Below are 22,957 nucleotides of genomic sequence, written 5' to 3'. Positions count from 1 at the left end.
AGAATATCAAGCATATTATGACCTATTAATAAATTTTGTTTTAATAAATAGGTAATGTTACTGAAAAACCATTAACTATTTTAGATATTAATCAGTATGTGTTCTAAAACTTATAGTGGAGAGAATGTAAGTTAAGACTTAATTTAATTGGAAAAAAGGTAGTAACAAAAAACAAATCATTGATATTTTTGACTATATTTATATTTACTCAATTGAAATAACAAAAACTAAATTAAAAATCACACTCCTATATATATTTCTGTTCATGCACAGCAAGGAGAGGGTACTTACTTTTTGTGTTTTTTTTTTAAACAGTAAGAACATCTGGATGTTGAAGGGAAATCAACCTTTTTTTTTTTTTTATGTGTTCACATTAAGTCATCCTCATGCCAAACAGCTTCCATGACTATCTTCTTCAAATGGAAATCTCTTATCCTCCTCTCTTTTCAGAGGTCGTGAATGTCTTTCAGCTGTGTACTGAATACCTTCAAAACCCCCTTTAAGTAAAATACTGCTCTTCTATAAAGACTGATCAGATATCCCAGCCTGGATTAATCTCATCTCCTTTATTTTTGTATCTCAGTGTGCTCATACTAGGTACTCCGTAAACGCTTATTTAATTAAGTATATCAAGAGCTTGACAGAGTTCCCTTATGTGTCTCTTAAATGATTAGAGATCCCTTTCCCCTTTTGGCCTTCCTCGAGATTGCCGAAAGTCCCACGTACATGAAGTGCCTCTCTGGGTGAAACAAATGTCCACTGTTTAGGTGTCACGGTTAGTAACATACATTTGTGATTTACATAATTATGCGTTAGAGCTGGAAGAACTTCAGGAGCAGTAGATGATTAAATCCACTTAGTTCAGTAACTTTGGTCATTAACTTTTCTAGGAGCTGGTATCCTTTTCTATAAAATGAGTCTGTTCACCTAAATAATCTCTCATTGTCCTTCAAGAACCAGATAAATGCATTTATAAAGTGATACAATTCTAAGGAAATTTTAAATCGGAAAATATGTTTATGACTGGTCAAGCTACATTATGAGTTTTCCTTTTTGTAAAAAAAAAAAAAACCTAGATGGATTGATTTGGAGTCAATGTTTTATTTAGTTGTAGATTCCTAGGTAATTCATGGAACGTCAAGCTTCTAGCTTATTCTTCCACTTTGGCTTCCAATCTTTGGGTCATAACACTATTTATTAATAATTTCAGTGGAAAAAAATAAAAGACTGCTGTTTTGAAATTAGCTGGTTAATAGTTTGGACAAAGGCTCTAATGAGGAAAACATTGATAAAAACTAAACTTGAATTCATTTATTTATTCGTTCAACAATTTTTAACCACATACCTGAGCTATCCCCCTCCTCTCGTAAGAACACATGTGCGTTAATTTATTTATTTTAATACTGGTTGATGTTTGACTAGAAAAGCACTGTGTGGAAAGTTTATCTAGATTATAAGGTCTGTGATGTTAAAAGCTATGCATGTGTGGTTCTCTTTTTCCTCAACTCTAAAATCTTTATTGCTGAGCACAATGGCTTTCATTCATTCACACATTCCATTCAAAACTCTTAGTAAGGGTTTCTAAAGTGCTAAGAGCACCCAGAGTCTCCATTCTCAGAGAGCTCACAGTCTAGGAATGGAGACCAAGTAGTACGAATTTTCAGTTCATTGTAAGTGCTACCAATAGGAAGTGGGAAATTGTCTTCTGAGTACAGAGAAAGGTATCTCATAAAGCTCCGGGGTATCAGGACAACCTTTCAAGTGAAGGCTAAGTCCTCAGGATGAATAACTATTAGACAGGGAGCAAGAAGGTTGAGTAATTAGGGGAGCAGAAATTAGGTTGTGATAACCTGAGACAAGTAGATGGTGGTTCAATATGAGTGGAGCATGCAGTGCCTGATGGAGAGGGTTGCATGTTGAGGCTGGGAAAATGGTCAGTTGTAATTAAGACTTGTCAGTCTAGCCAAGAAATTTGAACTTGATCCTGAGGACAGTGGTGAGCCACTGAAAGGTTTTAAACTGACGAATTATAGATTTATATTTTAAGAAGAATCACTCTTGGTGTAGGGTGGAAAATGGATCCGAGAGACTAATTTTAAGGCTGTTATAATATATAGATGAGAGTTGATGGAATCCTGGACTTAATATATTGATCGTGGGGATGAACAGATGCAACAGTAATTAGTGATTGGATAAGTGTAGGCAGGAGGGAGAGAAGCCCAGGTTTGGGGAAGCAATAATATTAAGTATATAATGAGCACTTGTTGAATTGAACCCAAATGTTTAGTGAATTACTATGTATTTGTTCTTTCCTAAAAGGAATTCTGTACTTAGGAGAACTCTTCTTTTTGGAGTGATTCCTTTTTAGCTGAAGTTGAGTTTAGAGAGACCTATATGTCTTGTATCTGGTCAGTTAACAAAAGTATGCCAAAGCTTAGGAAGACAAAAGTATGAAGTCGATGAAGCTTTTACTTTTGTGTATTTTGGTATTATTATTTTTTAACAGCAAGAATGCACTGTAAATTTTCCCACTGTCAATTCCTAAACTGAAATCTCCTTTTACAAAAATACCAACATGCTAGTGTTCACAGCCATTCATTCCTTGTCTTTTGTTTACAGTTTTGATGTGGACAATGGCACATCTGCGGGACGGAGTCCCTTGGATCCCATGACCAGCCCAGGATCTGGGCTAATTCTCCAAGCAAATTTTGTCCACAGTCAACGTCGGGAGTCCTTCCTGTATCGATCCGACAGCGATTATGACCTCTCTCCAAAGTCTATGTCCCGGAACTCCTCCATTGCCAGTGATATGTAAGTAAAAGGATAAGCAAACAAAAAAGAACTTCTGTAGAAAATCAGGTTGGTTTATCTCTAGAGTTGATGATGTAATGAAACCACCAGTATTTGTTTACGTGCATCATTCTAGAATTTAGAAAGAATGGTGAGTAAAATTGTGCAAGTTGAATATAAATAGTAGACTAACTTAAATACACTGTCCCTCTTGATAAGAAACATTTATTTTCCCACAGATACATTGTCTGGGAAAGTGAGAATTGAGTTTTTAATAGAAACATTTACATTTAAAATGTTAGCTTGTATTCATATAGGACCTGAGTTTTAGCTACCCAGCACTATGAATATTTTCTAATATTTTAAAAGGTTTTTAACTCAGTTTGAAAACCCCTCTGCTATTAGAATGTGTAGCATTTTGAATATATCTCAATTGAGGTACCGTACAGATGTTAGCACTAGCTTGCCAGATCGTTTGAGGCATCTTTATGGGGTTTTGCCTAAATGAAGCCATTTTGGGAATATGAATCGCTGGAGGCAAGTACAGAAAACATTAGGCAGACTTGAATATCATTTAAGAGATGGCACAGCTTTGAAAATAATTAAAACTGATAAGCAGGTTCACAGATCATATATTATTATTAGCTCATTTTCTCAGCACAGTTCATTCTTGTATTTACTGTAGTGTTCATTAGCTTTCTAAGTTGTGGAGGCTTCTAAATAGAACCGTACTCTTATTCCATACCTACTCTTTCATTTGTGGTATCTCTTGTCTCTGTATACTTCCCTCCTCTGCATCTAGACATTTGTCCAATAACACTCCCCACCTTCTCATGACACCATCTCACAAACTCAGGTCAGGTTGCAATTCATCTTACAGGATGTGGCCTGTTTGGGGTCCCTGGGGGTGTAGTGTCATTCTTGGTATCCCAACAGATTACCACGATATCCCAATAGGTCTAAATGGGGTTCTAGAAATGAAATTGTGCTTGACTCATGTTTACAACCTATTGTTCTTGGTTGCCATTTTATTAATAGTTGTCAAATGATAATACAAGTTACGCTCTCGTCTCCCTAAGAATGAGCAGCTCAACTGCAGTCACTTTGAGTTAAATACTGAATTATTAAACTCCTGTCGCATAGCTGTCCCTATTTGAAGCACTGCAGGAGATAGGAGAAAACCATGAGACAGTGTTCTTGATTTCAAATAACTAATAATCTATGCAATAACAGGTTGCGGATCAAATGATTAATAGAAGAGACAGCGTATAAGCCCGCACTTGTGTCCTTGTGAACTACACCTGACTATCTGCCTTTAATGTTGCAGAGCTCTACACCCTCTTTTTACAAATGTGCATTTTTTTCCCCTCCGCTTTTTTGGCAGTGAAACATCTTCATTTAGTTATATCTCTTTCACCCCCACTCCAAATATCTACATCTGTTCTCTACATTTCCTTTCCATGTTGTGTCACCTCGATATTCTGAAATCTATTTTTCATTCACATTGACCTCTGAAAATCGATTAATTCAAGTCTTGAAAGGAATAGATTCTACTTCCATAACGTAGAAGGCATGGTGCCAGTTATTAGAGGAAACACAAGGTGGTTTTCATCTCCTGGCTTTCGTCATTGCTGTGTTCTCTCTTCCCTCCTGCTCACAGACCTCTCCTTCCCCGGCTCCTTTTATCACCTTTTAACAGATGTCCCTAAAGTATAGCCCCTGACCCTCTGGACTCTTCTTTGGAAACCTCTTTTGTGTATGGATTCTGCTATTACCGTGTTTCTTGGAAAATAAGACCTAGCCCGACAATCAGCTCTAATGCGTCTTTTGGAAAAAAAATTAATATAAGACCGGGTCTTATATAATAAAATATAATATAATATAATATAATATAATATAATATAATATAATATAATATAATATAATACCGGGTCTTATTTTACTATAATATAAGACCGGGTCTTATGTAATTAATATAATATAATATAATATAATGTAATATAATATAATACCCCGTCTTATATTAATTTTTGCTCCAAAAGACGCATTAGAGCTAATTGTCCGGCTAGGTCTTATTTTCGGAGAAACAGGGTAGCTTTCATCAGACAACTCACTCTCAGTATCTCTGACCGTGCAGCCTCAGTTGAGCTCCAGACCTGTAGCATGTAAATGCTTTCTATCAATTTGCCTTTTCTTTTTCAGCTGTACCTCATAATCATTATTTAGTACATGTCTGTCATTAATAAGTGAGCTTCAGATCTATAGCACTTAATTGCCTCCTCAAATTTTACTTTTTTATTCAACTGTTACCTCACACTCATTAATTAGTACACATTCATCATTAATTCTTTATATTAATGGTGCCCACTCTTCATCATCCCCAAACTTTCTTGTTTCCAATGGCCCTATTTCTATATTACGTGTATCCTACTTCCTCAGGTTTGAAATCTAAGGTATCCATTTATTCATTCACACACAACCAAAGTACTTACTAAACAGCTGGGGTGGATTCAAAGCTTCCAATTTGTAGAACGCGGGAGGTATCGCACTTCAGACCATTATACGAGTAATAAACTGTGGTCGCACCAAAAGGAACGTTTGCATAATGTGAGGCAAGGAAAGTTATGGCTCACTTAAGGAATGACAGTCTGGTTGGTATGAGTAGGGAAATGTGGCCAAAGAGAAAGAAGATTTGAATACAGTCTATGGGACCTGAGAGCCCCAAAGGTGTGTAGTTGGGATTTGGCATGATCAAATTCTTAGTTTTAATTGCATTCCAATTATCCTATTGTTGAATGATTACATAGTCAAGTGACTCCAGGGAAGTGGATCATGTTGAAATTCACAGAAACAAAGCTGATTGAATATGATAGAGGCCCAGAAAGGGAGTGGTGGTGGGATGAAGAAATTGGTCCAGATGCAAGAGGCAAGAGGCTTAAAGAATGGTGTGTGTGTGTGTGTGTGTGTGTGTGTGTGTGTGTGTGTGTGTGTAGCGGGCTGGGACACAGCTAGTAAAGAAGAATGAAAGAAAATGCTGAAGTTTTGATCCTGAAGGAGTGACATAAAATAATGCAGATGTTGGCTTGAGGAACACAGGGAGAGGGGACAACATAATGGGAGATAATGGGTGATGATTTGGGCTTTTACATGATAAGGATAGAACTCTAGGGGAAACCAGACAATAGTTTAAAGGACAAGGTCAGAGAGCAGAAAAAATAGTCCAGAGGATGAGGTGAAATTAGAAAAACCAATTACTTTCTGTAATTACTAGGTTTTGGATGACAACTGAGTGAAGTGTCTTAGTGAAGTAATAGAATTAGAAACCTAGTGGATTGAGGATTGGATTGAAAGTGGGGATATCAGCAAGTGCAGATATCTCTTTAGACGGTTAATAAGTTACAGGGGGGGAACTAAAGCTGCTTGAGGGAGAATTAGGTTCAAAGGACCTTTTCTTTGAATTCAGGACACTTGAGCTGAGGGAAAGGGAGTGTTGAATATGGAGCTGTAGCTACTGACAATATTATGAGCTTAAGTAAAGGGACTGAGGCACTATTTCTTAGGAAGGACAAAGACGAAAAACACAAGTGAAAGGGGGAAATAGAAATTTGGAGATAGAGGGAAAATGTTTAGAGATGTCGTGGCTCGTGATCTCTACTTTTCCATTCAAAAAGAAAGTAAAGCTATCAACAACTAAAGGAAAAGAGTGATGGGGCAGTTTGAGAACAGGAGGAAAGACTTAAAAGGGCTCTCTGCAGACCAAAAAACATAACAGAATAGATGTGAGTAGAAAAGTGCAGAACAGCCCCACAGATAATACTAATGTTGAATGGATGAATGACCAGGCTGAAAGTCATCTCCTCCAACTTCATCTAAGGTGAAACAACTTTGCTTTAGACAGAGGCCAGGGTCAAACTCATGGTGAGTTAGTGGACACTGTTTTACGTAGTTATGTATTCTATTTTTTTTCAAATTGTAGCAAATTGATTTTTGGATACCAATGTGTAGGTTCTTTCTTCTTATACCCTTTACTCAAATTAGTAAAGATTAAATATAGGAATGCATTTTATGAAAAACCTGTAATATTTCGTATTTTTAAAGTGCTTTTCTTTCCCAATCAAACTTACAAGAATGGCTTTATTTTTCCATGTACCTATTCAAGGGTTTCTTTAGAATGGCAGATTTAATCAGCCTATGATACAATTTTATATATTGTTGAAAAATTATATCTTGACATGTTCCGCTTTCTTGTTTGCTCTGGCTACTTACATTGGAGCAATAGCGTTTTCCTGTAAGACTCACTGACTCCTGAAAGCATTCTTTCTACCAGGGAGATGAAATTTTTCTGAGAAGTAAGGGGAATAGAGTAGATAATTAGTGTTTCAATTTTTAATATGATACTACACATTCTTCTACACATAAAGGTTTATGCCTTCTCCTCATTTGACTTCACATGTGGCTATATGTAGACCTCCATTTTCTTATCTTACCTAGTTCATGATAATGCTGGGAAGATTATTATACGTGTGTAATTCAGCCATACTTTATAGAGAATGATATTATCTTATATTTTAAGCTCTTTTTATGATTTTATATGCATTATTCTAGTTAAGCTTTCCTATTGAGAAAACCTCTTAGAAATTTCAAATACGAATAGTATCAGTGAGGGTTTGTGGTTATCTACTTGAATGAAATGTTTTTCAGAAAACCCTTAAATGCTCTTTAAGTTGTAATATAATTGTTTAACTTACTGAGAAAATGAGAAGGAAAATAATCACTTCCTAGTAGAGGTCATCCTCTTATCCTCTGTAAATAGATCCTAGTTAAATACCTGATGCACAAAGAGAAAATAAGACTAATAATGATAGTAATAATAATCATAGATACATTACATATATATGTCACCTTTCACTTTTCCAAGTATTCTTACATCTGCTGTCTCACTGGATACCTTTCACTGTCCTGCGGATAGGGCATTATTATGCCGTTTTATAGATGAGCGATCTAAGGTCCTGAGACCTTAACATTTTTTAAAAACACAGCAATCATTTATAATTTCTAGGAGAACATTATTTTGATAATGCTGTTATAAATAGAGTGCTACGAACTATTGCAGCAAAACTACTGAGAAACAGACGTACCTGTTGACCAAATCCATTTGATCAAATTAATTACTTGGCACTTCAAACATTTGGTTTTCAGTTATATTTTAAGAATAAATTAAGATAAAAGCTCAAATTAGTCAGAGAAGTAATAAAGAAAATATGTGACCAACTCTTGGAAAATGTATATAATTCTACAGGACTGGGCTAAACTCAGCTTTTACAAAATTGTAGAAGGCAGAAGAGAAGTTCTTGGCAGCTTCTACTCAGAAGATTGTCACTTAATTTGTTAAATGGGTTACCATAGAAACTTAATTCTTAAGAATAATAAGAAAAAGGAAAAAAAAGTATTATGAGTACAGTAAATAAATACATGAAAAATAAATTTGAACTGCCATTAATAGTGAAAAGTATTTTATAACAATAGAAACCACTACATAACAGAAAGTTGCCAAAGTGCTGTCATGAAGAAAATAACAGAATAAATGGATAATTACATAAGATGTACGTAGCTTTTTCCCTCTTAAAGTTCTTCAAAATGCATTTGAAATTATTTTAACTTCTGAATAATAGTCATTTCTGTTGTTTTACTTCATTCAATAATATAATGTTATTTTTATTTGCCAAATACACAGATATTACTCACATACACTGGGAAAATTAACAGGGGAATTATCGGTGACAATACAAATAGAATTTAGTCATAAAAATATGAGTTTATTAATACAAGCTGCCTATCAAACCACTTCAATTTAAAAAAAAAATAATAATAAATCAATTCACCTGGACAGTGGGCTCTATTGTCTCCATCTTCTGCTGAATAAACAGTAACATACAGACTCCAAAGACAATCCATGTAACTCTAAACTCATACTTACACACTTATACATATAGAATATTGGGGGAGGGTGCAAAAGGGACAATGAGGAGGAGGTGAGTGGACTCCATATTACCATAGAAAGCTGGGCACACTTGGTGGTCTAGCTGTCACCATACGAAAGAAAAGAGCCTCACTGATCCGGCCTTTAGAGTACCCCATGTAGGTGTTCTCTCAACTAGTGGAAAACATCCTCCATCCACTATCTCAAATTGCTACCCTTTTTTTTTTTTTTTTTGCTAGTTAGCAAGTCCCTCGCCACCACCTGAGACCTTAATGTGAGTTTTCAGTCACAGCCATTGCTCTCCAGTTACTGTGACTACTGATTAGAAAGGTGGTGTTGCCTCTAGTCCTGAGTTTGAAAAAGGAGGAATGATTGCTTATATGTTTCTTCGTCTCTTGTATTACAGGTTATATTACTTTTCCTTGGTCTTACTAGGTTATCTCTAAGAATAAAAATAAAAAGATATGTTGCATCACGAAGGTTCTAGTCCTCACTGGCTCTATGTAAACAGTTTGTATACCCACCTTGCTAGTTGTAGATCTTATTGCATTACTGAGCATCTCTCTCCTTTCTAACCTGATCTACTATTTGAAAGTCCTTTAACACTATCTAAACATAGACGGTACCATGGCCAAATAATACCCTCCTTAATTCCTGAATTTTCAATTATGAATACATTTTTACGACACTAAGAAGAAGACAGTTGGTAAGAACTCTTTTACATTAAATCATGGAGTTAATTTCATGTGTCGACTACATACATTTTTGTTTTGTTTCTTTTCATTTGCATTCTTTATCTTCAACACACTGAATTTCCATTTATTTAGTCTACCTATTGTAAAGATTTGGTAGTATTTCTAATGTGTTTCTTTTTTTTTTTTTTTTGGTGTTTTCTTTCATTTGTCTTGCATTTGTTTAAAGGTAGCCAGGCTTGTGCTATTTATCCAGGCAAGGAACCCAGTGTTTCCCAGACTGACAGCTTGTCTAAAATCCAGTTCTCCAAACACAGAGGAACTTTGAAAATGGCAAAAGCATGTTTCAAAGATTTTTTGACATAAGAAACATCCAAATCTATAGAGAACCATGATAAATTTATTTGAGCCAAAATGAAAACAGTTGTCAGGGAGCACAATCCCAACAGATTGAGAGAATGGCAGTTTTGTAGCTTATTTTATATATTAGAATCAAAGGAGGAGACCTAAGGAGGATTACATGAACTGCATTGGATGTAGATTAAGGGGTCAGGAGAAAGCAAAGCAGGGAAATCCCTGGGATTTGATAAAAGTTGAATGGAGAGACACATACTTCTTTTACACTGGTGAGTACTGGATAGTTAATAATTAACATTTACAGCACATAGAGATCATATTTGGGGAACAAGGTAATAATGAGGGGTTCTGTGGCCTCCTGCTCTGGTGTAGTGGGTGTGCCCTGAGGATTCAGGAAAAAGGGGATTACTCTGACGTGACAAGGGTATGTTATCTTAGATGTAAAATGACAATAGACAGGCCTAGGTAAGGTAAAGATTGACCTTTGTTAAGGAAGCTACAGGCCTTGGATGTGACTACCTGCCATGACCTGCTGTTAGCTGGGAATTTTTATGTTCAGACCATCCATGTGGTTAGTTTCGGTCTCTGAGTTTGTAAGGCCCACATGCAGCCTCCCCTGAGCTTGTCAGGTTTAGTATGTGGCCCCATTTTCGTCCACAAATTGAACATATATAGCAGGCATTAGTTCAAGTTCAGGATATTTACAAATTCCATGTTTCCTCCTTTGTGGCTTAGCTTTGTAGGAGCTCTGGGGAATTAAGTATATAATTTTAGTTTTTTTGCAAGTATTTAGTACATACTCAGGAATATATAGATAGGAATATGTTCTTCAAATTGCCTGGTATCTCTCTAGTCTTTATAGTTGATATACAATTCTTCCATGAAGTTGTAATAATTCATCTTCAAAACAGTCATATAAGGAAAATAGGGAAAATATCTTTAGCTCAGTTTTAAAAATCACAACACTCTGCTCCAAAAATGTTGTCTCTCTCTCTCTTCCCCCCCGCCCCCACCTCTCTCTGTCAGACACACACACACACACACACACACACACACACCCATGGATTAGGATCCAGGTATCTTGACCCTGAACATACTGATTTTGACCAATGGCTGCTGTTAGACCATTCCTTTGGCTTTTGCTGGCAGGTACAGTTGCCTCAGATGAGAATGTAATAAGTAAAGCAATTAAACTAAAAAGTTTACTTTCCTTTAAAGAATGAAGTTTTTTGATGGGCATCTGGGTAAATCTTTTGACTTAGTGTTTTTGCCAAACAATCAGGAATTTTTGTTATAATGTTTTAATGCTCTTTTAGCCCCAAACTTAGAATGGGTATATTTTTTCCAGTTATAAAAAGCATTTTCTTTTCTTGGAATATGTATAACTAAAGTTTTATAAAAATTTCTCAAGAGCTGCCCTGGTCAACATGATAGCCATTGGCCACATATGACGTTTTTCTTAATTTAAATTAATTAACATGGAATAAAAGTAAAAATCAGTTCCTCAGTTGCACTAGCCACGTTTCAAGGGATAAGTAGCCACATGTGCCAAATGGATATCTTATTGGACAACACGATGGGAAATAAGATAGAGAATATTTCCACCATTGCAGACACTTCTGCTGGACAGTGCTATTTTAGAGTCTAGAATATGTATTTCTATGTGGCTTCAGAATAGCTAAATCCATTTGAGCATGTGGAAAGCATCATGATGTGGTAGAAACTAAACAGCATTTTAAAGCCTGGCTTTAAATCCAGCTGCAATGCAATTTCCATACCTTAGGATTTCATGGCTCAGTAAGCCTTCTACAACCACCTGTGAGACTGACCTGCAGTTACCAGGTAAAGGACTTTAAGAAAAAAGTTCCCATCAATATACACAATCACTTTACTTTTAAAGGGCATTTCACTTTGATAAAAAAGAAAGGGTGGGTATATTCTCAGAATACAGGAGAGTTTTCCGAAGGAGTATGTTTTCGTAGGTTTTTAAAACCTCACTCCATCGTCCATGTTTGTTCTCGATTTGGCACAGACCAGTGAACACTGTTGAACAAGCACCAGATCCTAGCCTGCCGTTTGGAAATCGCTGAACTCTGCCACTTGCCAAGGGCATGACCACCAATGAAACTTAAGTTCTCAGAGCCTAGTTTCTTATCTTAGAATGTAAATATAAGCATCCCTTTAATGCAGAGTCATCAGAATTAAATGCCGTGTATTAGTAGAGTATGGTGTCTGGCACATAGTAGGCACTCATAAAACGTACTGCTCTCACTCCTCTCTATATGATCACGGCCTCCCTTCTAATCTGCCGAATCTTTTTACCACATGGACATCTTAAAAAAAATGTTGCACTGCACTAGCTACCAGTACATAAATCTTTTCCTCAGGAACCCATCCTGGAGAAAAACCAAGCTAGTGGGGCCACTGACGTTAAGAACAGGCCTGTCAAATAAGATAAACTGTGAAAGAAGAACCTGTTCATAGAACACAGAGTCAGGGGATTTGCGACAGCTTGTGTACTCAGCCCTTTTCCCTTTCCTCCTTCCCCCTCCATGTACGTCAGCACTGGAGGCTGTGTCACAATAATGGGTGACATCAACACTCCTGGAAGTCTAAGATACTGGCTTTTCTTAAACAAAATAACTGAATGTGCTTGGTGAGTGTGTCCACACGCATGTGTCAAACAGTTTTTAACTTGTTGAAAATGGAAAATATTTTGATACACACATTTGAAAACAGATTGTCTTTTGTGCCATCATATAACTAACTGGAGGGCACTTTTTGTCATCAAGTACCTTCTCTAACAAAGCCTGAATTTTTGGTGTATGGCAAGTAAAGAGAAGATTACACTTCAGACTAGAGAATTTTTTGCTTATGTTGCGTTAACTCCAATTCCATTTGCTCTACCATTTGTATACATGATATGAGCACATGTGGGCCAAAACTGAGGGGTATTAAGGATTTTTTTGAGGGGACAAATATCAGGCCAGTCTTTTATTCTTAAAATGTTCCTAAGAAGTGAACAAATGATTTAAATTTCAGAAGACTAAGTAACTTCCAAGGTCACATCCATTTCTACAGTTGTATGATTTTTTTGTGTGTTTTAATTTTTCCAAAACTTCATTTTTGAGAGCAGTTTTAGGTTCACAGAAGAATTATGAAAAAGATCCAGAAATTTCCCATATACTCTTTGCCCTCATACCAGAGTGGTACATTTGTTACAACTGATGAACCTGCATTAACACATTATATGATCTTTTCAATCATATGAAGTATACCTTCAAATGTAATGTTTGTAGAGCAGATGGTCTTTAAAGAGTTTTTCCATTGAGTAATATAAGCAAAATAATATAGTAAATTCTCTTTATGCGGATAAGGATGGTGGTGGTGTTTTTATCACCTTTTGAAATAGAGAAGACAGAAAACCAAAAGGCTTATGTCAAAGGAAAGAGCGCTCACAAAATTTCCTTAGGATTATACTGACATACACATGTGCACATACACAATATATACTACATAACTTTGCATATATTTACATATGAATGTATATGTACATAAATGCCATCTTCAGAGGCCTTTGTTACATATGACATGCATACAGTCTTGCTACATCCTGAATATGCACATAGGAAATCTAACTGCCAGCTAGAACTGTCAACTAAGTGGGAAAATAAAATCACTTGACTTCATTTTATATATTATTTTAGGACTGTAGGACATGAAAATCAGTAGGTAGGCTGAGCTTGTTTTGTTTTGTAAATCAGTGGTGAAGTTTTAATTATTTATTTATATTTTTTGCATTTATATGTAACTGTTGTTTGTTGTCTTTATCATATACAGCACCTACATGAAATGGAAAAATGTATTAAGATAGTGAGTTGTGTTCGATGTGCTGGCATTGATAAATGCATAATAGATGTAGAATTGTAGTGTTGAAGCACAGAGCCACTGAAGTCATGCGGCCTGAACTTGAATCCTGGCCCCATCACTTGATGGGCATGTGATATTGTGTCCTTCTTTGACCTCCGTTTCCTCATCTACAAAAAGCATTTAGTAAGAGATAATCAATGCAAAGTGCTTTGCACAGTGCCTGGCACATAATAATCATTCGATAAATGTTAGTTATCATTGTTTTTATAATAATTATAATCGTTTGCCGTTGTTACCATTATTACTTATAATTTTGTTGGATATTTGTGCTCTGATTTTTTTAAAATAATTATGTTAAAAGTCTGTTTTAAGAAATAAAAAATACCGGTAACATTTTACAAGGGCCCCAGTGCTAAAGCCAAGAAGACATTAAGTTACTTTGGTGGGCATCAGTGAAAGAGATTTTAGGATAAGCCACCACTCAAGTCTATTAGGAAATTACAATTCGAGGGCAAAGAAAGTATTAAAGGTACGTGATATAAACTGTTTCCCCATAAAGTTAAGAACTTGGATGGCCTCATTCACCAGTGTTTGTAGAATAGGGAGTTAGCTTATTTGTCTGTTAAAACTGAGGAAAAGGTTATAATGTGGTTTCTTCTTTTTTTGCTAGTACAGGATATAAATACAAAGTTGCTCTTAAAATGGAGGTAAACATTTCCACTTGTTGACTGATGGCTATTGTTACCATTATCGAAAGACCGTCAAAGCTGTATACAGATACATACAAATGGCTTCGAGTTTGATGTGGAAATAATTCAGATTGGAAGATACTACAGTGTTTCCCTGAAAATAAGACCTAGCTGGACAATCAGCTCTAATGAGTCTTTTGGAGCAAAAATTAATATAAGACCTGGAATTATATTATACTGTATTATATTATATTATATTATATATATTATATTACATTATTATATTATATATTATATTATATTATTATATTATATTATATAAGACTGAGGTTTCATAAATGGAGGCACTACTTAATTTTTTTCTTGACTTACAGTAGAGGTAGTTCTAAATTAAAAGGCCAAGCAGTTAAGAGGAGCCATATCCTCGGGTGAATCTGAAACCAATGAACCACAGGTTTTCATTTGTTTTTTGTTGTTTTGTTTCAGCAGTATATTGTCTACTAGCACCTTATTAAAATAAAAATGCCTCCTTCATCAGTAATTTTAAAGGATTCATTATATTCTTAAATGTGACATTCATAATTTCTTAGAGCCAACTTGGTAGCCAAATTTTCCAGAATACTTTTATTGCCTGAAACCATAATTTTGTGATTTTAATTAAAAAAAGGAGAATAACAAAATACTCAATATCCTCGTGAATTTAGTACTCAATGAACCCCATTTTTCATGTAGTATTTTAATATTGAGTAACGGGTGTTTTATCAAAATAAGCATGTTTCCTTTGCTAAGTGATTTTGAAAGGAATGAATGAACTAAAATGAATCTGAAAAATTCATACAATTACTTGATTTTTTAAATTCTAAAATAGAATCAGTACTTACATTTTAATACATTCAGTTTGACATCTACTTGAAATTTTTAGAGATTACTAAACATACACTGGAATCATTAAAAATGCCTTAAAATATAAAGGCATGTAAAATTATTCATGATTCAGTATGTTTGATGTTAAAAGCTAGATATAAAATTGAATATACAGTATGATTCCAAAAGTGTGTTAGAAATCATGTATTCCATAAAAACCATATCTAACATACATGTGCTCACATATATCTAGAAGGAAAACATTATTGACCGTTATCTTTGGGTGGTTCTTTAAGTTTTCCTTATTTTTCAAAATTTCTATGGTTAATATGTGTTTTACATTCAAAAATATACATTTTTTTAAAAGATCAAGTACATCGTGTTATGTACTTGTTTGCTTATTTTATATGTCTGTATTTCAATGAACATGGGAGTAGAGTGGTGAGTAGATATGTTCCTCGTGCAGCTAGCTAATTCTTGGGTGTTGTCAAATAGCCTAGGCTCCTGGAAACATTTTTATGCGCGTACTAAAAATGAGAACATACTTGTTTCCCTTTAATCCTAAAAGAGGCAGATCAAAGGCGAATTGATAAATGAGTGATAGTTTTGAGACTAAGGGACACCAGGATTTCAAAATACCAAAATACCAATTTTCTCTGTTTCTCAATTCCCTAATCCTATTGACAAACTCCAGAGGAGAATTTTATTCTAGTTTCATAGCAAGAGAGAGTGAAGCACAGATCAAAAAGTTTTTGCAAGATCAGATTCAGAAAGTAAGCCTCAGCCCATGGCTCCTCTTTAGAGCGCTTGTTCACACAACCACTTGTTGGGCTTAAATTTGCGGTGTACAATACTCAGAAGCAGCACCTACTGTATGGACCCTAATGCTCTTAGTATCTTGGCTTTGGGAGTCTTTGCTCAATAGAGTGTAAACTTTCTTCTAATTAACTGCATCTCCGTTTCCTTCTGGTTTGGTAATAGTAAGGCGTAGAAAGGTTGCTGCCTCGTGTGTTTCAACACCATCTTGAACTAGTTTTCAAAACTATATTCTCAGGTGCTGTGGGTTGAACTTATTTTATAAGATGACACGGCGTTTTCCCACATTTAAGTACTTGAATCATTTCTAGACCCCAATGAGCTCTCCTCCGTCCAATGAGGTCTCTGTAAGAGGGTTTGCTTTGGGATTGTTCTATAGCGTTTTGCCAACATTTCTGGAGTCTTAATACAGAAAGAATGAGGGGATAAAATAAGGTAGTAAAGGATACTGAAGTAAGGGAAGGATGGCCAAAGGCACAGGATCCTTCCCGACTCTAATGTCATTACACTTTGAAAAACCAGAAAATTCAATAGTACACTTTAAGCCTTGCATTCCCCTGCCTCCAGTGGTGCTGGCTCAGCACTCACGCGGCGAGTTCTTCTCTTTGGTATGAGGGAAAAGCAGCCCCACTCCGCACCCAGGGCTGGAGGAGGTGCCTCTGGTTAGGCCCATGGTAACCAGGGCAGGTGACTAAGCACCTGCTTCCACACCATGAGACTGGAGGCCAGCATGGCACTGACTCTGCTGTGACTAGGCCTGGGGTACACATCTCCTCATCACCCAAATACAAACATACTTACCTACATACATACATATATACACACATACGTACATGCATACGTGCAATGTAAAAAATGAGCTTTCATCCCTACTGCCGACCCCTAGCCTGCACTCCATTTCCCCATAAATAACTCCAACCCTTAAAAAAAAAAAAAAAAAAAGGCTTTTTTGTCCTCAAAGCATAGCCATTGCTTGTTGGCAAAGTTTGTTGTTGTTTTCTTTGTTTGTTTTCATTTAAATGAAAAGCAATGTTATATAATTCTCTCCCCCCAGCCCCCCCCCAAAAATCATGTTACCGGGAGGTCCAATTTCAAGTCTCCGGGCAGCGCTCACTGTGCAAATTTGAATCTAGCTTCTTGTCAATTTTTCCTAGCAGTCCCTCCCTGTCCTATAAGAACCAATAATCTTACTGAGTGGTGCTTGTAATCCCTTCTAACCCCCCTGCAATTAGCTAGGGTTCCTTGTTTAAAACGTTCCTTGTTGGGGAAGTTGTTCAAGTGGAGCATTTCAGAATTATTTTCTATCATAACCTTTTTTTGCTGTGTACATTTATTCAATTCATTAAAACTCACACACTCTTTAAACCAAATTGTATATAATAGCAAAATAATCTTCTGTGGATCTTAATTACCAGACTGATTTTTGATTAGTGTATAATAGGATACAATTAAAATACACTTATGTAGTATTCATTGTCTTCCATATACAAAATAATGTCTATGTTATCTGCACCATTGTACTTGTGAGACTAGTTCTGATAAGACATTTTAATATTGAGGTACGGACTTATACAAAGATTTTAAAATTATATATTTGGTATGTATTCAAAGATAATTTAAGCATTATGTAATTTTGAAAAGAAAAGAATATAGTTTATGACCTGGCATTTATTGAGATAATTTGCCACTGAAATACTAGAAATAATTTTACTGTTACTCAAATGAGACAGTCTTGTGGTATTTGACAAAAAAAATTTCTGGACAATTCACAAGAGTGAAATATTTACATCACTAAAATTATAACTTTCTCTTATGCTTTGACACGGAAAGGAAGCAAGACTGATAAATTATCTTAAATATTATATATTCTAAATATATGTTCTATAGAGCTTGGGAATGAAATGCAACCAAATAAAGAAGTAAGATTTTAATAAACATTCACACCCTTTTCAGCCTAGAGTTATTCAAATCCAATATATCATGTAAAAAATTAGAAGACTTATTTCCAAGGATTAATTTCAGATTGAAGTTGTGACTTGCTCAAGATGACGTAGTTCTTAGAAAATAAATTTTGCAGTCAGGCAATTGTAAAGAATAAAATGGACTAAAAGACTGTACCTTGGGAAAATACCTAGATTTCATACTGCTTTAATTTTGACTATGTGAATAATCTCTACAAAGAACAGGTGCCCCTCAAAAAATTCTGAAACTAAGGGGGTACAAAATAATGCAGGTTTCCTTTAAATCGTATTTCCTACCTTTTTTTCTGCTTTTATTTTCCCACACTTTGAATTTCATGCTTTCTGTGTAATCTGATGACAACCATAACAACTGGTCTAATTATTGGTAATGATCCGTTTACTAACGTCATCCATATGCTGAAGCGTATTTCCTGAGTGTTGTTTTAGGAGACTTAGGTCCTTTTCAGAATTGTTCATAAGTGAATGAATGGTTCCGTGGCAGTGTTCTAAGTGAGGGTCATGTCCAGCTTTCTGTGTAGAATAATTGCCCTCACTTTTGATTAAAGACCTTCGGTTAGCTAGATCAAGAAATATTTCATGGAGATTTTGGAAATCCTTCTCACAAATTATTCATGCTAAGAAATACCACGAAGGAACTCTGAGCCCCGGTTTCATACTTTCCTCCAAGTGGAATGTTGCACAACTTTCCTAGCCTTTCCCTGTCCCTCCGAGATACGTCACACTGACACCTTGCTCCTGCATCCCTGGGCACGGTGTAGTGGAGGTTGCTGCAGCAACAGCACACACAGGGTAACATTCCCCCGTAATTACAGTGACTGGGACGTGAGTCAGTTGAAAAGTTTGACGGGGTTTTTATTAGTGTATGATGCAGTCCATGTCAGCTACAGTTCCTCGCCTGTCCAAGACTCACACACGATGATGCGGGACACTTGATGCTCATCACCTTCAAATGTTAGATGGTCCAGGGACCTCGCACCAAAGCCATTGCAGTTGCAAGCTCCTTCCTTCCACCACATCCCTGCCTAATACCTACAATAAGAGGACAGGAGTAAAACTCGGGTCCCACTGCTGGAACTCCGTTTCTAATATTGCATATCCTGTGTGCGTAATGAGCAACAGTGACTTTGGCTGATGATCCTCTTTTTCCCCAGGAAACTGGACAATGGTTAACATCCCAGAAGACATATTTTCAGCCTAGTGGCTGGGAAGAACAAGTGCTGAAGAATAAGGATGGAATTACTGTAATTCTCTATGGGAATTTATGAAAATGGAACTTACCATTTAATATTGATCAAAAGTGGTTATAGAGTCGTTGGTAACTTCTAACACTGGATTTGGTTTATTTTTCAGACATGGAGATGACTTGATCGTGACTCCATTTGCTCAGGTAAGCAAAGTTTAGTGATTGGACAGGTTTTTCACATTTGAAAATTTAATTTGGGGCATTAGTTCCAGTTCTTAATTTCATGTAAGTCAAACACAAGTACAAATACAAATTCTGTGGTTCATTCAAGTAATTCAAAGGCAATGCTAGACAGTGTGACCTTGACCACATTGGTCTGTTGCCTACAAACCCATAGACCTGAAAAGAGTCTTTGCTTCAAATTACAAATTACCTAAGTGACATACTTAAATAGGAACACATTTTTTAACTGACATATCACTAGAAGCAGAAGGCTATATCATGGATTAAATTACATTTAGTATAATTAGGTACGTGCTCAGTGCTTGAAATTGAATATTCCAATTCAACTTGATGCTTTATTTACTCCTTTTTTTAACATGTCGTTTGTACAAAGATTTAACTGAGTGACACATTTATGTTTATTTGTTCCTTTTAGGTTTACAAATCATGAAAATACTTTAACCACATGACATAAATATTAGAAGGTGATAAAACGATCTAAAGCATTTTGAAATATATATAATATATAATATATATTATATTACATATATTATATATTAATACATATTATATATTATTTATATATATATACATATATATATAAAATGGTTGACTACCAGATATTCTTTGTATAGACCAGTGCTTCCCAACAATAGCTATACATTAGAATCACCTAGAAAGCTTTTATCCAAGGCTGCACCCCTGATCAATTGAATCCAAAAATTTGAGGGTTGAATACAAGCACATGCATTTTTAAAGGCTTCAGTATTTTTCCAGAAAAAGTTGAGATCCACTGGTTTAGACAGACTTGGGACAGAATGGGATAAAACTGATTTAACATGGGACATGAAACAGGCTTAAAGCTAACACTGACTGTTAATAAGAAATGTTAAATATCAGGATATAAAAATCATAATCGTGTCAGAACTAGCTCTAGTGCCTTGGACAACTCATTGAACTTTTGTAAGATTTCTTTTTTCCAACTGGTAAAATTGGGGGCTGTGCTGGATTAAGGTAGGCCCCAGTTCAAACCTTGTCTTGTCCTCTTGCTAAGTGAATAGTTTTGGGCAACTCACTGAATTTTTCCCAGCCTGATTTCCTCCTCAGCTAAATGACAGTTCCAAGAGTATCCATCTCATAAGGTTGTTAAGAGATAGAAATAATACCTAGCCTGTAAAATGCTCAGCATATGTTCTGTTAGGTTGGTGCAAAACTAATTGCAGTGTGAAAGGTTAAAAATAATTGCAAAAACTGATAGAACCTAAAATACTTAATGCTTTTTTTAGTGTTGTTATTGGTAAGAGCTCATTCATCTCTAAAATGTTATAATACGGTTTTGTTTTTTTCTTTAAATGCATAATGGTAGTATTTGGATAGTAAAATTATGTACAATTCTTTCACTTTTTTAAGTTTCCTGAAGTTTTATAATTGCTATAATTTAGATAAAAAAAACAATGAATCCGTAAGTAACACAACTGTATAATAGTGATTTTTTCCGTTAGTGAAAGCAATTAAAAATAGAATACAACCACCATCCCTTTCAGAAAGTCATTCTTTGTTTGCTTAAGGTTTTCCTAGAGATCATAAATTCTTTCCAGTAACTATATTTCTATATTCAAAAGTTTTATGCTCATGTTTTAATCATATTTTGGGATTGCAAAATCATATAAAGCTAAGGATTTTTAAGTGATTACTACTGAGAACCCATAATTTCATTTATAAGAGCAGAGAACTGGGTGAACAGATCAAATCAGGCAAAATAATATAAATAAGCATCACAAAATGTAGAAACAATGTTTCCGACTTGACCTTATTCAGGTACCCAGTCTTGCATCTAACTAAAGTTTTTAGGTATTGTTCTAAGAAAAACATATCTAAATGTGTAGTTAAAAACTGAAAAAAACAATATTATGTATATGATACCTTATCTTTTTACTTCAAATAGGATTTATTAATTTCCAATAAATAGATTAATAAATTTGACTTGGTTCTTACTATCAGCACTCTTAAATTCTAAAGAAACCTAATCTTTTATACAATTAGACACTTTCTATAGTGTGCCTATAATCTCAAAAAAATGAATAGAATTTCAGTACACTGAGAAATATATATATATATTTAAAATATCGCTTAGTATATGTTAGTAAACTGTTTAGATAAATATGTGTGGTTAATACCCTTAGAAATTAGAACTTTAAATATAAACCACTCTTTGTAATATGTAGGCATATCTGATGCCTGAAAATAATCCTGGAATGTATTTAGAAGAGTTTGCTTGTGACTAGCTTAATGACTCATAACACCTTAAAGATGGTCATTGCCCCAGAGACTGCAGATTCTTTTTACATAGTTTTCATCACAGTTTTCACAAATGGTCTTTTACTAGGGTATCTGATCTAGAAAGTTCTACTAGAATTAAAAATAATAATAGTAATAATAATAATAATAATCTCTAATAGTTTTACCACTGATAGAGCATCTTTGGGAAAGCAGATAAGAAAGAAAGCCCAGTCAGCAGCAGTTGGTCTGTGGACTTATCTTAAGCCCTGTTGGGCACAACTACCTGATTTCATTTACCTAACCAATAACTCCTCAAATTTTTAATACAGAATAGAATGTTCACTATTTAATGCTATATATTATAATGCTAAAATATAAGATGTTTATGTCACTTGAAGTGATAGCAACATTATTCAACTTAATATACAATAGTTGCTTCACTGATGGACAGCAGACAGTTGATTTTAGACAAGTCACTCAGGGACATGTTCAAATAGTCCAAAGAATTCTCCCCTTTTCATAGCATTTGAGGTTTGGAATTTCACCCCTTTGAGGTTTGGAATTTCACACTTAAAGTCTTCTGGTGAAAAAGCCATACTGCTTCAAAATAAAATATGTTTGTTTTAAAACTTTAGAAAAGAAATATAAGCAAAAGGAAGAATAAGAAAATGGCTCATAAGTCCAAACCCCAAAATAACTAGTATTAACATTTTACTTTATATCCCATTAGGTGTATTTTTCTATTCATATTTTCTTTACCATAAAATGTGCCCCCTTCCACCGTCCACTGTCCAAAGTGGCAAAGGTCTTCTCTCCAGCGCATTTTATCTTCTGCTGCTTCTTGAGAACTCATTTCTTTTTGCCTGAGTCCATCTCCAAAACATGAAAAGATTCCTCCATTTTTTTCCTAATTGTGGTTTCCTGTGAAGCTCAGAGAATAAACTCTTAAATTATAAGAGAATTTAGAAAGTCCTGCAAGGATATATTCCACTTTGATGGACAGGGCTGAAACCTAAAACACCTTGGATGGACGTAATCTTCAGAAAGGTCCTACACTACTACCCCTTCATATTCTATTTCCACGTCTACAACACTGTCAGAGTTAGAAATTCTTGCTGATGTTTAACTTAAATTCTTTTCCACTTTCAATTTCTTATGCTTTCCACTATAAGCTCAGGATCCTTTTTTTCGTCAGAAAAAGTGACAGCTTTATTTGATATATTACCATTGTG

At 35.2% G+C, this 22,957-nt stretch overlaps 1 protein-coding gene across 8 annotated transcripts in view; it reads left to right on the top strand.

The window, feature by feature from the left end:
- Positions 1 to 22,957, top strand: part of PDE4D (phosphodiesterase 4D) — a 1,245,242-nt gene that overhangs the window by 1,045,173 nt on the left and 177,112 nt on the right. For all 8 annotated transcript variants that reach the window (XM_033111244.1, XM_033111247.1, XM_033111245.1 and 5 more), the window contains 2 exons: positions 2,620 to 2,811; positions 19,391 to 19,427. In XM_033111244.1, coding sequence (XP_032967135.1) covers positions 2,620 to 2,811; positions 19,391 to 19,427 — 229 coding nt within the window. The remainder of the gene's footprint in view (positions 1 to 2,619; positions 2,812 to 19,390; positions 19,428 to 22,957) is intronic.

This window comes from Rhinolophus ferrumequinum, chromosome 7 (genome assembly GCF_004115265.2).
Source record: "Rhinolophus ferrumequinum isolate MPI-CBG mRhiFer1 chromosome 7, mRhiFer1_v1.p, whole genome shotgun sequence".
Lineage (NCBI taxonomy): Eukaryota > Metazoa > Chordata > Mammalia > Chiroptera > Rhinolophidae > Rhinolophus > Rhinolophus ferrumequinum.
The sequence above is the reverse complement of the archived record's forward strand: the minus strand, read 5'-3'. Positions and strand labels throughout refer to the sequence as shown.